The following is a 14433-nucleotide window of genomic DNA, read 5'->3' on the forward strand; positions in this document are numbered from 1 at the left end:
TATTCGCGAAATATCGCAAATTCGAATATAGCCTATTCCGCTCAACACTACTGATGGGGGAAAGAATTAGGTAGGCAGCAGTTTCCCCACATTAGGTAGCACAGTTTCCCCACATTAGGTAGCCTTAGCATAGATTCCCCACATTAGGTAGCCTTAGCATAGATTCCCCACATTAGGTAGCCTTAGCATAGATTCCCCACATTAGGTAGCCTTAGCATAGATTCCCCACATTAGGCAGCCTTAGCATAGATTCCCCACATTAGGTAGCCTTAGCATAGATTCCCCACCTTAGGTAGCCTTAGCATAGATTCCCCACATTAGGTAGCCTTAGCATAGATTCCCCACATTAGGTAGCCTTAGCATAGATTCCCCACATTAGGTAGCTGTAGCACAGATTCCCCAACTGGACAGCGCTACTTACATCTGCCTGCGGGAACTTCCTGGCAGAAGAGTGAGCTATAAGTGACGTCATTGCACGCGCTACGCAGGATGTCGGCATCCCTGTACGGTGCTTGCGATGACGTCACTCACCGCGCGCACCTCCACCAGGAAGTCCCTGCAGGCAGATGTAAGTAGCAGTAGTGCCCTGTCATATGTGCACCGGGTCCCATGTAGCAGTGTTTGCCGAAGTGTGTGAGCAGTCTAGCAGTGTTTTGCCCGAAGCAGGGCTAAATGGCTGAAGAAATCACCTGCCCGGTGCCCGGAACTGCATGTCCCGGGCGTCGGGCGATTCAAATTCCAGATCCCTGGTGTGGGCCACAAATTTTCATTTCAAGCAGGGAGTTTGAGACCCCTGCCTTCCAGTGAGTACATGCTGGGAGTTGTAGTTGTGGCGGGTGGTTGATGCAGGCCAGTGGCCTGGGCAGTGGAGGGCTCCCAGAAATATGAAACTACATTGTAATTTCATATTTCCCGGGCGATGCCGTGACAACCGGCCAATCACGCCACTGCCCAGGAAATATGAAATTACAGTGAATTTCATATTTCTGGGTGCCTGTCGACTCCGCTGCCTCAGCCAGCATCAACCACCTGCTGCAACTACAACTCCCAGCATGTCCTCACTGTAAGGGCATGCTGGGAGTTGTAGTCTTGCAACAGGTAGTGCGGGTGCGAGATGTACAGCGGCAGTAGCACTGGGGCAAGAAGAGCAAAGGCGGCAGGGTAAGATGAGCAGCGGTGGTGGGGAGATGAGCGGCGGTGGTAGGGGGAGATGAGCGGCGGTGGTAGGGGGAGATGAGCGGCGGTGGCAGGGGGAGATGAGCGGCGGTGGTAGGGGGAGATGAGCGGCGGTGGCAGGGGGAGATGAGCCGCGGCGGCAGGGGGAGATGAGCGGCGGTGGTAGGGGGAGATGAGCCGCGGCGGTGGTAGGGGGAGATGAGCGGCGGTGGCAGGGGGAGATGAGCCGCGGCGGCAGGGGGAGATGAGCCGCGGCAGCAAGGGGGGATGAGCGGCGGCTGGGGGAGATGTGCAGGGGCCCGCGGACCTTTATGCAGCTGTGATTTCATATTTCCCGCCAGAGCCGTGATCTCGGCTCCCGGTAAGAAATACGAAATACTGCTCTCCAAAGCCAGTTTTGTAAGCCAGGTCCGGGCTAGCTTCCATATACGCTGCTTGGAGATGGTTGCAACTTTTTGTGCAACTTTTCCCTGACCACTGCAAAATGAAAACTGAAATTTGCTTTGGTAGGCTAATTTGTAATTTTTAGCTTACAGCCAAAAGTTGCACAAAAAAATTGCTTAAGCGCACATGCGACTTCTTGTTTGACTTTTGTAAGCAAAAAAAAGAGCTCTAAATCCCTTGATCTCCCCCATGGTCTTTCTATATGCTTTTCAATAGAATTGTGTCTTAAAGCCCCCTCCCCCCCCCCAAAAAAAAAATAAAAAAAGGAGAGCGTTTTACTTAAGGAACCAATAGGTAATTTCTTACTGGATGCCTTGAATGAAGTATGGATGTGGAAACTGGAGTATTGGGTCAAGCTTTAACTTCTTAAAGGGGATGCCTGGTTTTTTTTTTACAAATATGCAAAGGCTGCTTACTTAAAAAAACAAAAAAACAAAAAAAAAAAAGAACTGTACATAGCTCCCACGCTCCTCTGCTGCCTTCGGTATTGCTGCCCTGGTCCCCGCTGCTCCCCTCTTTCTGGTTCTACGTGTCAGTACGTCAAATTATCTCTCGGCCAATCATCTCTCAGCCGCATTGATGTCCTTCCTCATCCAGTGATTGGCTAAGTGGTAATGCAACATATTTGGCCACAGCACGGTCTCACCACCAGTCTTCTTCCTTATGTTGGGCCCAATATTTTATATTGCTGTTCAGCCAATCACTAGCTGCAGTAGGACATTACTATGGCAAGAGATTGGCTGAGCAGGAACGTGGCACATTGACCCCCAGAACCAGCAGGGGAGCACGGGAGGAATGTAAATTTTTTTAGGCAGGCATATTTGTAGAAAACACCTTTGTGCCGTATTAACCCTTTAGGGATGAGGACAATTACAAATTTAGCAAATAATCTTCAGCAGTCTTAAAGTTATACAGATTGGTAAATTACTTCTATATAAAAATTGTGATCCTTCCAGTACTTATCAGCTGTTGCATACTGCAGAGGAAGTTGCATAGTTCTTTTCTGTCTGACCACAGTGCTCTCTACTGACACCTCTGTCCATGTCAGAATTTGTCCAGGGCAGGACAGGTTTGCTATTGGTATGTGTTCCTGCTCTGGACAGTTCCTGATATGGACAGAGGTGTCAGCCAAGAGCACTGTGGGCAGACAGAAAATAACTATCCAACTTCCTCTAGAGCAGTGGTCTTCAAACTGTGGCCCTCCAGATGTTGCAAAACTACAATTCCCAGCATGCCCGGACAGCCAACGGCCACAGTTTGAGGACTGCTGCTCTAGAGCATACAGCAGCTGATAAGTACTGGAAGGATTAAGATTTTTAAAGGGGTACTCCGGGGAAAAACTTTTTTTTTTTTTAAATCAACTGGTGCCAGAAAGTTAAACAGATTTTAAAATTACTTCTATTAAAACATCTTAATCCTTCCTGTACTTATTAGCTGCTGAATACTACAGCGGAAATTATTTTCTTTTTAAAACACAGAACTGTCTGCTGACATCACGAGCACAGTGCTCTCTGCTGACATCTCTGTCCATTTTATGAACTGTCCAGAACAGCATATGTTTGCTATGGGGATTTCCTTTTACCCTGGACAGTTCCTAAAAATGGACAGAGATGTCAGCAGAGAGCACTGTGCTCATGATGTCAGGGGACAGCTCTGTGTTTCAAACGGAAAAGAATTTCCACTGTAGTATTCAGCAGCTAATAAGTACAGAAGTACATGAAGGATTAAGATTTTTTAATAGAAGTAATTTACAAATCTGTTTAACTTTCTGGCACCACTGTTCCAAAGATCTGTCTAACGCCAGTGGGGTGTAAATGCTCACTGCACCACTTATTAAATTCTGTGAGGGGTGTAGTTTCGAAAATAGGGTCACATGTGTGGGGGGGGGGGGGGTCCACTGTTCTGGCACCACGGGGGGCTTTGTAAATGCACATGGCCCCTGACTACCATTCTAAATGAATTCTCTTTCCAAAAGCTCAATGGTGCTCCTCCTCTTCTGAGCATTGTAGTTCACCCGTAGTGCACTTCAGGTCAACTTATGGGGTACCTCCATACTCAGAAGAGATGGGGTTACAAATTTTGGGGGGTATTAACCCTTGCAAAATGTGAAATTTGGGGGGAAACACACATTTTAGTGAAAAAAAAATATTTTTTTTACATATGCAAAAGTCGTGAAACCCCTGTGGGGTATTAAGGTTCACTTTATTCCTTGTTATGTTCCTCAAGGGGTCTAGTTTCAAAAATGGTATGCTATGTGTTTTTTTTTTTTTTTTTTGCTGTTCTGGTACCATAGGGGCTTCCTAAATGCGACATGCCCCCCGAGCAAAATTTGCTCTCAAAAAGCCAAATATCACTCCTTCTCTTCTGAGCATTGTAGTTCGCCCGTAGTGCACTTCAGGCCAACTTATGGGGTACCTCCATACTCAGAAGAGATGGGGTTACAAATTTTGGAGGGTATTTTCTGCTATTAACCGTTGCAAAAATGTGAAATTTGGGGGGAAAAACACATTTTAGTGAAAAAAATTTTTTTTTTTACATATGCAAAAGTCATGAAACACCTGTGGGGTATTAAGGCTCACTTTATTCCTTGTTACGTTCCCCAAGGGGTCTAGTTTCCAAAATGGTATGCCATGTGTTTTTTTTTGCTGTTCTGGCACCATAGGGGCTTCCTAAATGCAACATGCCCCCCAAAAACCATTTCAGAAAAACATACGCTCCAAAATCCCCTTGTTGCTCCTTCGCTTCTGAGCCCTCTACTGCGCCCGCCGAACAATTTACATAGACATATGAGGTATGTCCTTACTAAATTGGGCTACAAATATAAGTATACAATTTCTCCTTTTACCCCTTATAAAAATTCAAAAATTGGGTTTACAAGAACATGCGAGTGTAATGAAGATTGTGAATTTTCTCCTTCACTTTGCTGCTATTCCTGTGAAACACCTAAAGGATTAAAACACTTACTAAATGTCATTTTGAATACTTTGGGGGGGGGGGGGGGTGCAGTTTTTATAATGGGGTCATTTGTGGGGTATTTCTAATATGAAGACCCTTCAAATCCACTTCAAACCTGAACTGGTCCCTAAAAAATTGTGAGTTTGAAAATTTTGTGAAAAATTGGAAAATTGCTGCTGAACTTTGAAGCCCTCTGATGTCTTCCAAAAGTAAAAACATGTAAATTTTATGATTCAAACATAAAGTAGACATATTGTATGTGTGAATAAAAAAATATTATTTTGAATATCCATTTTCCTTACAAGCAGAGAGCTTCAAAGTTAGAAAAATGTAAAATTTTCAAATATTTCATCAAATTTGGGTTTTTTTCACCAAGAAAGGATGCAAGTTACCACAAAATTTTACCACTATGTTAAAGTAGAAAAAACAATCTGGGAATCATAATGATAACTAAAAGCATTCCAGAGTTATTCATGTTTAATGTGACAGTGGACAGATGTGCAAAAAACGCTCTGGTCCTAAGATGTAAAATGGCCTGGTCCTTAAGGGGTTAAAGGGGTTATCCAGGAAAAAACTTTTTAATATATATCAACTGGCTCCAGAAAGTTAAACAGATTTGTAAATTACTTCTATTAAAAATTCTAAATCCTTTCAGTACTTATGAGCTTCTGAAGTTAAGCAAATCCCCATAGCAAACCTCTTCTAAACTGGGTGTTTCCCGAGACAGGTGTCATCAGAGAGGATTTAGACAGAAAAGAACAACCTTAACTTCAGAAGCTCATAAGTACTGAAAGGATTAAGATTTTTTATTAGAAGTAATTCACAAATCTGTTTAACTTTCTGGAGCCAGTTGATATATATATATATATAAGTGTTTTACTGGATAACCCCTTTAATTTTAAACAAATTGTTTTCCACCAGAGTGCCCCTTTAAAGGTTACACAACCTAATTAAAGGGGTACTCTGGTGAAAACCTTATTCTTTTAAATCAACTGGTGGCAGAAAGTTAAACATATTTGTAAATTACTTCTATTAAAAAATCTTAATCCTTCAAGTACTTATTAGCTATTGAATGCTACAGAGGAAATTCCTTTCTTTTTGGAACACTGATGACATCACGAGCACAATGCTCTCTGCTGACATCTCTGTCCATTTTAGTAACCATGCAGAGCAGATGCATAGCAGATGCATAGCAGATGCATAGCAGATGCATAGCAGATGTATAGCAGATGTATGCTAAGGGCAGCATGGTGGCTCAGTGGTTAGCACTGCTGCCTTGTAGTGCTGGGGACTTGGGTTCAAATCCCATTAAGGACAACAATAGATAAAGTGTTATTATTATTATTATAATAACGTCAGCAGAGAGCACTGTGCTCGTGATGTCATCAGAGAGCATTCCAAAAAGAAAAGAATTTCCTCAGTAGTATTCAGCAGCTAATAAGTACAGGAAGGATTAAGATTTTTTTAATAGAAGTAATTTACAAATATGTTTAACTTTCTGCCACCAGTTGATTTAAAAGAAAAAAGGTTTTCACTGGAGTACCCCTTTAAATGCTATGGTTCCTATTGCCCAATGGCCTGTATTGGAGCCTGTTAAATTGGGAGGAGAGCTGGAGGACTGTGCAGAAAATAACAAATGTAAAATAAATGTTAGGTGATACACTTAGTATGGAAATAAACAGATTTCAGTATAGCAGAATAAATGGTAATGTAGATGTAGAAAAGTACTTAGGGGGAGATTTATCAAAACCTGTGCAAAGGAAAAGTTGCCCAGTTGCCCATAGCAACCAATCAGATCGCTTCTTTCATTTTGCAGAGGCCTTGTTAAAAATGAAAGAAGCGATCTGATTGGTTGCTATGGGCAACTGGGCAACTTTTCCTCTGGACATGTTTTGATAAATCTCCCCCTTAGTGTATTATGGGATGCCTTGGTAACAAGTGCCAGGTAGCTGCTATTGAGGCAAATAAAAATCATAAGATGTAGAAAATGGGTCTATATGTGCATGGTAAAGAACATGATTCTTCAGTAAAATATAAAATTTTGACACTTACTCGCTTTGACACATTTTGGATAATCCATGTTTCCTTGATTACAGACAATTCTCATATTAGTGTTAGGAGGAGCTTTATATCCAGGTTGACACATAAATTCTGTGGTTTGTCCATGTTCACTGGTAATCAATTTATCATTTTTCCATCTTAGCCGTATATTATTTGTCTTCATGTCTTTTTCGGTTGTAACACATTGCTCTGAAACAGAAAATGTTACCCTACTATTTTAATTTCCTTTCATATAGCACAATGGACAAAATAATTTGCAATAACTTTTTATATAAAGTAGACAATAACATTCTATTTATATCTGTAATATACATTGCTTAAAAATTTGCATTTTTTGGGGGGTGATAAGTGTTCTGTACTTCTTACCTTAAAGGGGTACTCTGCCCCTAGACATCTTATCCCCTATCCAAAGGGGATCTCGGCTGCAGGACCCACCTGTTGCGGCTTCCGGCAGAGCTGGAGGCTCTCATCCTAACACCTCCCGACCACGTTGACGAGAGATTGTGATGTCACGACTCCGCCCCCGTGTGACATCACGCCCGGCCCCCTCAATGAAAGTCTATGGGAGGGGGCGTGACAACCTGTCAAAGCTGTCACGCCCCCTCCCACAGACTTGCATTGAGGGGCGCGGTGTGATGCCACAAGGGGCGGAGTCGTGACATCATGATCTCACATCACCGTGGTCGGGAGCCGAAGCCTCCAGCGTTTCTGGAGGCCGCAACAGGTGGGTCCTGCAGCCGAGATCCTGGGGGTCCCCAGCGGCGGGACCCCGGCGATCTGACATCTTATCCCCTATCCTTTGGATAGGGGATAAGATGTCTAGGTGCGGAGTACCCCTTTAAGAGGTCTTTCCACTTTCCAGAACACTGTCTTGTCCCTGCAGCTATTGCCTGTGTGTCTCTGTACCAAGACAACATACAGTAGGTATGGGCAGGACAAGCATTCTCTGTGCAAGCTTCTGACTTGTCAATGAGTCTGCTGTGTGAGCTGGGGGCAGGTCACAGAGCCTCAGTGCACAGAGCAGCCATTTATCAGCTCTTAAAAGTGAAGAAGGAAGTTCTTGCATGAAATGCAAGTGCATGCAAGGAAACGCCCCCTCCTCCACGGTGCACTGCATGCAGGTTAAGCAAATAAACAAGGGAATTAGAAGCCATGAAAAGGATAAAAAACAGGATGCAAGCACAATGACAGGAGCTTGTAGCTTTTTTTTTTGTGACAGGTACACTTTATGCTAGAAATCAATAGAGTAATGTGAAATGCCATACCCATATTTTTGGGTATTGTTTTCACCCTTTAGCGACATTTTTAGGTTCAGTGGCAGCTTTTGAAAATCATAGCATGCTTTCGCTGTTTGCGGTTTTTTCCCCTCTGTAGACTTATATGGGTGGAAAAAAACTGTCAGAAAAAAATATTGTGCGTATATATATTGGCATGCCCCCGCCCTACCCCCAATACTCTACAAATCACATGACTTGGAATAAAAAAAATGTCACACTAATTTTGTACTTTTGGAAAGAAAATGACGCAAATAATGCATTTTGCCGGGGCCGAAAACGTCACACTGCCGCTCAGCCTATCGGCGGCCGAGTCGGGACTTCGCTGCAGCCGGTGATTGGCTGAGTGCAGTATGATTTGCCGACCACCAGCAACCAGGAAGAGGATCGTGGCGGAGACCGGAGCGGGTTACCGGAGGCACCGGGGGGAGCGGAGGAAGGTATGTATCTCTTTATTTTTTTTACTGTCGGCAGTATGGAGGACAATTTTTCTGGAGTACTCCTTTAAGTATTAGGCTGCCAGCACACACTGCAGTTTTTGAGCCAAGGCCAGAAGTGGATCCAGCAGGAAGTAGAATTACAGTATGCACCAGTGAGACCTGATTGGGAATAGACACAGATATTTTCCTTTTTCAATAGTATTGTGATTAATTTACACAACTGAAAAAGGTAAACATATTGCTAGGTGTCCAGTGATATAAGCCAAGTGTCCAGTCTGCGGTGGTTGAATGGCTATGAAGCCTGGCCCTATAGCCAGTATCTCACTGTCTGTTTTAAATAAAATATGGATGTTACATGTAAAAAATTAGAGTCATTAAGGCAAGCTTTAACCCCTGACCCCTTAAAGTGATATTTGGGATCCATGCATTTTTTATATTGTGCTGAGACTTATGAAAATTAAAAAAAAATTAAAAAAATGCATACAAGCAGTATGGGGGCTGCTATGAAAATTTAAATAAAATGCATTCAAAGCTACCTGGGTCCCCCAGGGCTCCCCCAGTGAAATCTTTAGGCACCCTGGTATCACTCTTCTTCCTCCTTCTCAGGCAGACTTGTCTTGGCATTAAGGTGGCATTAAGATGTTTTAGGGTGAGCCCAGAGGGACCCAGGTAGGTTTGAATGCATTTTATTTAAATTTTCATAGCAGCCCCCATACTGCTCCTGAATATCTTATCAAAGGGAACCTCTCATTTATTTTCAGCATACATAACCAATGGCAGCATGGAATGTATGAAAATAGCATTTTTGGATGTTTGCACTCCTATCCGTAGGTGTAAATAAATTAACTTTCCCATCCATTGATGTCACAAATCAACCTTTCCCATCTACAGAGCCATAAAATGCTAATTTTTTTTTTGCAGGATCAATTGCACCCCTGAGCCACCTATGGGACCCCCTGAACGGGATCTGTCACTTATCTCTGAGCACTCTGGCCCCAACTTCCGTGACCATCTGGCCTTGGGAGTGAGGGTTTTCTCCACCAATCACTGAGTCTTGACAACTTTGTGGCCGGTAATTGTTGGAGCAGGCCCTCACTCCTGAGACCAATTTGTCTCTGAAGCTGGGGGGTTGGAGCACTCAGAGGTAAGAGTCACGTTTCAGTTCTGGAGATCTCGGGGATCCTAGCTGTCAGACCCCCTGTGAACAAACAAGTATCCCATATACTGTGGATAGGGGATAAGTTTTATTCTTTGGACCCCCCCCCCCCCCTTTCTGGAATATACATTATGCTGGGGATTAGTGTTAATGGAGTAGTGTGCCCTTATACATCTTATCCCCTATGCAAAAGATAGGGGATAAGATGCCTGATCGCAGCGGTTCCACCACTGGGGACCCCCGTGATCTTGGCTGCGGCATCCCAGACATCCAGTGCATGGAACGAACTTTGATGACTGGCGATGCAGGGTGGAGGCTCCTGACGTCACAGCCATGCCTCACTCATGATGTCACGGCCATGCCCCCTCAATGCAAGTCTATGGTAGGGAGTGTGGCGGCCATTATGCCTCCTCCCATAGATTTGCATTGAAGGGGCGTGGCCATGACGTCATGAGCGGGGCATGGCTGTGATGTCAGGAGCCTCCGGCACTGAACCCAATGCTCCAAATGAATGAGGGGTGCAGCAAGGAGATCGTTGGGGTTCCCCACAATCAGACATCTAGGGGCGGAGTGCCCATTAAAGGGTGGTAAAGTCCTGTTTAATGCAATGGTTCCTATTGATTAGGGATCGACCGATTATCGGTATGGCCGATATTATCGGCCGATAATCACGATAATCGCACCGCCCCCACCGCACCGCGACCGCCACCCCCTCGACCCGCCGCACCGCACCTCCGACCCACCGCACCGCGTCGCACCCCCCACCGTGATGCTAGGCGGTATACCGGTATGGATTTTTTCCCATACCGCTATACCGGTCGGGCCCCTCCCCTACCCTCCGAGTGAATAAAAAAATTAAACTTACCCGTAATGGGGGTGGTCCAGGCCATCCTTCCTTCATGTAGTGTCCGGGGGCGTTTCGGGTGGAGGGTGGTCCGGTCCGGTCCGGGCTGTCCTTCTTCTCCGGCGGGCCTCTGCTCCACTCCGGGCAGCTCCGGCCTAGTATGCTGCATAGACGCCGCTACACCGTGACGTCAGGTGCGTCGCTGCGCACGGGCGTCACTGCGCAGCGACGTCTATGCAGCGTACTAGGCCGGAGCCTGCCCGGAGTGGAGAAGAGGTCCGCCGGAGAAGAAGGACAGCCCGGACCGGACCACCCTCCACCCGGAACGCCCCCGGACACTACAGGAACGATGGATGGATGGCCAGGAGCACCCTGGCAGGTAGGGGAGAGAAGCGGGTGGTGGCGGCGGCGGCCTATGGCCCCGCAAAAGCCACTGCAGATCATTGATTTAAAGCGCCCGCTTTAAATCAATGATCTGCAGCGGTGTCGCAGGGGGTTAAATAGCCGATAACTTATACCGAAATATCGGTATAAGTTATCGGCTATCGGCCCTAACCTGCACCGATTATCGGTATCGGCCCTAAAAAAACGATATCGGTCGATCCCTACTATTGATCACTACATTTAAAGGGTTAAATGACATAGATTTGAGCACTCTGGGGCGTGGACTATTGACTTGGGGGGGGGGGGACTGGAGGTTTGTGTAGAAAAGTAACAAATGTGAAAAAAATGGTGATAAACTTAGCACAAGAGAATAGGCTTGACTGTTGTGCATTCAATGGTAACAATTAGCAAAATGGAGGTAGAAAAGTCGTTGGGGCATTAGAGGATGGCAAAATAAGCTTGGTAACCAGTGCCAAGCAGCTGCTACTGAGGCAAAAAAAATATATATGTAAAAAAGATTTTGGCACTTACTTGCTTTGATGCATTTAGGAATGTTCAGCTTGTTATTATCACAAACAACTCTCATCTGGGTGCCAGGAGGAACGTCGTATCCCATTTTACAAGAAAATTCCACGGTTTCACCAAATGCACTCTTAATTTCTTTATCCTTCTTCCACTTTAGCTCTACATTATTTTCATCCATATCCTTTTCATCTGTAGTACACGGTCCTGAAACATGAAATAATCATTAATCATTTATTTTTATTTCCTGTCATAAATTTAAAGCCAAAAATGTTGGCAATTATATAAATATTCAATTTCACTATGAAAACTGTTGGTTCATTTTAGAGCCACAAATATATCAATGCAGAAAATACATAAAAAATGAAACGACAGAAATATTCAAAGTAAATCTAGTAATAAATTATAATTATTAACCACATTGTACATAAAATATTCTCTTCACAGTATTAGACAAGGTCAGTATACGAGACTCCAGTAACACAAGTTAAAGGGGTTATCCAGGAAAAAAAACTTTTTTATATATATTACGGTAACTGGCTCCAGAAAGTTAAACAGATTTCTAAATTACTTCTATTGAAAAATCTTAATCCTTTCAGTACTTATGAGCTTCTGAAGTTAAGGTTGTTCTTTTCTTTCTAAGTCCTCTCTGATGACACGTGTCTCGGGAACCACCCAGTTTAGAAGAGGTTTGCTATGGGGATTTGCTTCTAAACTGGGCGTTTCCTGAGACACGTGTCATCAGAGAGGATTTGGACAGAAAATAACAACCTTAACTTCAGAAGCTCATAAGTACTGAAAGGATTAAGATTTTTTTAATAGAAATAATTTACAAATCTGTTTAACTTTCTGGAGCCAGTTGATATATATAAAAAAGTTTTTGTCACGATGCCGGCTGGCAGGAGGTGGATCCTCTGTGCCAGAGAGGGATAGCGAGGACCGTGCTAGTGGACCGGTTCTAAGACACTACAGGTTTTCACCAGAGCCCGCCGCAAAGCGGGATGGTCTTGCTGCGGCGGTAGTGACCAGGTCGTATCCACTAGCAACGGCTCACCTCTCTGGCTGCTGAAGATAGGCGAGGTACAAGGGAGTAGGCAGAAGCAAAGTCGGACGTAGCAGAAGGTCGGGGGCAGGCGGCAAGGTTCGTAGTCAGGGGAGATAGCAAAGTTCTGGTACACAGGGTATAAACACACAAAAACGCTTTCACTAGGCTCTAGGGCAACAAGATCCGGCGAGGAAGTGCAAGGGAGTAGACTAGATATAGCCAGGAAACAGATGGGAACCAATTAAGCTAATTGGGCCAGGCACCAATCATTGGTGCACTGGCCCTTTAAGTCTCAGGGAGCTGGCGCGCGCGCGCCCTAGAGAGCGGAGCCGCGCGCGCCAGCACATGACCGCAGGAGACGGGAACGGGTAAGTGACCTGGGATGCGATTCGCGAGCGGGCACGTCCCGCTGTGCGAATCGCATCCCCAACGGCCATGACAGGGCAGCGCTCCCGGTCAGCGCTGACCGGGGAGCTGCAGGGAGAAAGGCGCCGTGAGCGCTCCGGGGAGGAGCGGGGACCCGGAGCGCTAGGCGTAACAGTACCCCCCCCCTTAGGTCTCCCCTTCTCTTTATCGGGTAACTGCCTCCCCTGGGATGAGGACACCGGGAAAGGAAGGAGGGATTCCTCAACGGCAGGCAGAACCGCAGGAGTAGGAATGGGGAGAGAGGGCAGAGGGCGAGACCTGGCACGGGGCAGTGTGACACCAGGACGAGGGCCATGAGGGGACACAGAAGCTTGCCTGGGAGGGGGGGGAGGGGCATTTCCTGTGGCAGGCAGAGTCCTTAATGACCTTAGGGGGACCGGATACAGGAGGAACCACAGAGTTACGGCAAGGGTTACTGGGAACCGGTTTTAGACAGTTCTTGGCACAAGAGGACCCCCAACTCTTGATCTCCCCAGTGGACCAATCCAGGGTTGGGGAATGAAGTTGAAGCCAGGGAAGTCCAAGGAGAATTTCCGAGGTGCAATTGGGGAGGACCAAAAGTTCAATCCTCTCGTGATGAGATCCGATGCTCATAAGAAGGGGCTCCGTGCGGAAACGTATGGTACAGTCCAACCTGGCTCCGTTGACCGCGGAGATGCGGAGTGGCTTGACAAGACGGGTCACCGGAATATGGAATTTATTCACAAAGGACTCCCGAATAAAATTCCCAGAAGCTCCAGAGTCCAGACAGGCCACGGCTGAGAGGGAAGAGCTGGCTGAAGTGGAAATCCGAACAGGTACCGTGAGACGTGGAGAAGCCGACTTGGAACCAAGAGACGCCACACCCACGTGAGCTGGGTGCGTGCGTGCGTTTCCCAGGCGTGGAGGACGGATTGGGCAATCCACCAGAAAATGTTCAGTACTGGCACAGTACAAACAAAGATTCTCTTCCTTACGGCGATTCCTCTCTTCCAGGGTCAGGCGAGACCGATCCACTTGCATGGCCTCCTCGGCGGGAGGCCTAGGCGCAGATTGCAGTGGAGACTGTGGGAGAGGTGGCCAGAGATCTAAGTCTTTTTCCTGGCGGAGCTCTTGATGCCTCTCAGAAAAACGCATGTCAATGCGAGTGGCTAGATGAATGAGTTCATGCAGGCTAGCAGGAGTCTCTCGTGCGGCCAGAACATCTTTAATGTTGCTGGATAGGCCTTTTTTAAAGGTCGCGCAGAGAGCCTCATTATTCCAGGAAAGTTCAGAAGCAAGAGTACGGAATTGTATGGCGTACTCGCCAACGGAGGAATTACCCTGGACCAGGTTCAGCAGGGCAGTCTCAGCAGAAGAGGCTCGGGCAGGTTCCTCAAAGACACTTCGAATTTCCGAGAAGAAGGAGTGTACAGAGGCAGTGACGGGGTCATCACGGTCCCAGAGCGGTGTGGCCCATGACAGGGCTTTTCCAGACAGAAGGCTGACTACGAAAGCCACCTTAGACCTTTCAGTAGGAAACTGATCCGACATCATCTCCAGATGCAGGGAACATTGGGAAAGAAAGCCACGGCAAAACTTAGAGTCCCCATTAAATTTGTCCGGCAAAGACAGGCGGAGGCTAGGAGTGGCCACTCGCTGCGGAAGAGGTGCAGGAGCTGGCGGAGGAGATGGTTGCTGCTGCTGTAGCTGAGACTGAATCTGCTGTAGCTGAGACTGGAGTTGCT

The 14433-nt window shown here is 46.1% G+C and overlaps 1 protein-coding gene across 5 annotated transcripts in view; it reads right to left on the bottom strand.

Moving 5' to 3' along the window:
• Positions 1-14433, bottom strand: part of LOC130275486 (coagulation factor XIII B chain-like) — an 89483-nt gene that overhangs the window by 3085 nt on the left and 71965 nt on the right. For all 5 annotated transcript variants that reach the window (XM_056523530.1, XM_056523531.1, XM_056523528.1 and 2 more), the window contains 2 exons: positions 11266-11463; positions 6628-6825 (listed from right to left, as the gene is read on the bottom strand). In XM_056523530.1, the coding sequence (XP_056379505.1) occupies positions 6628-6825; positions 11266-11463 (396 nt within the window). The remainder of the gene's footprint in view (positions 1-6627; positions 6826-11265; positions 11464-14433) is intronic.

This window comes from Hyla sarda, chromosome 6 (assembly GCF_029499605.1).
Source record: "Hyla sarda isolate aHylSar1 chromosome 6, aHylSar1.hap1, whole genome shotgun sequence".
Lineage (NCBI taxonomy): Eukaryota > Metazoa > Chordata > Amphibia > Anura > Hylidae > Hyla > Hyla sarda.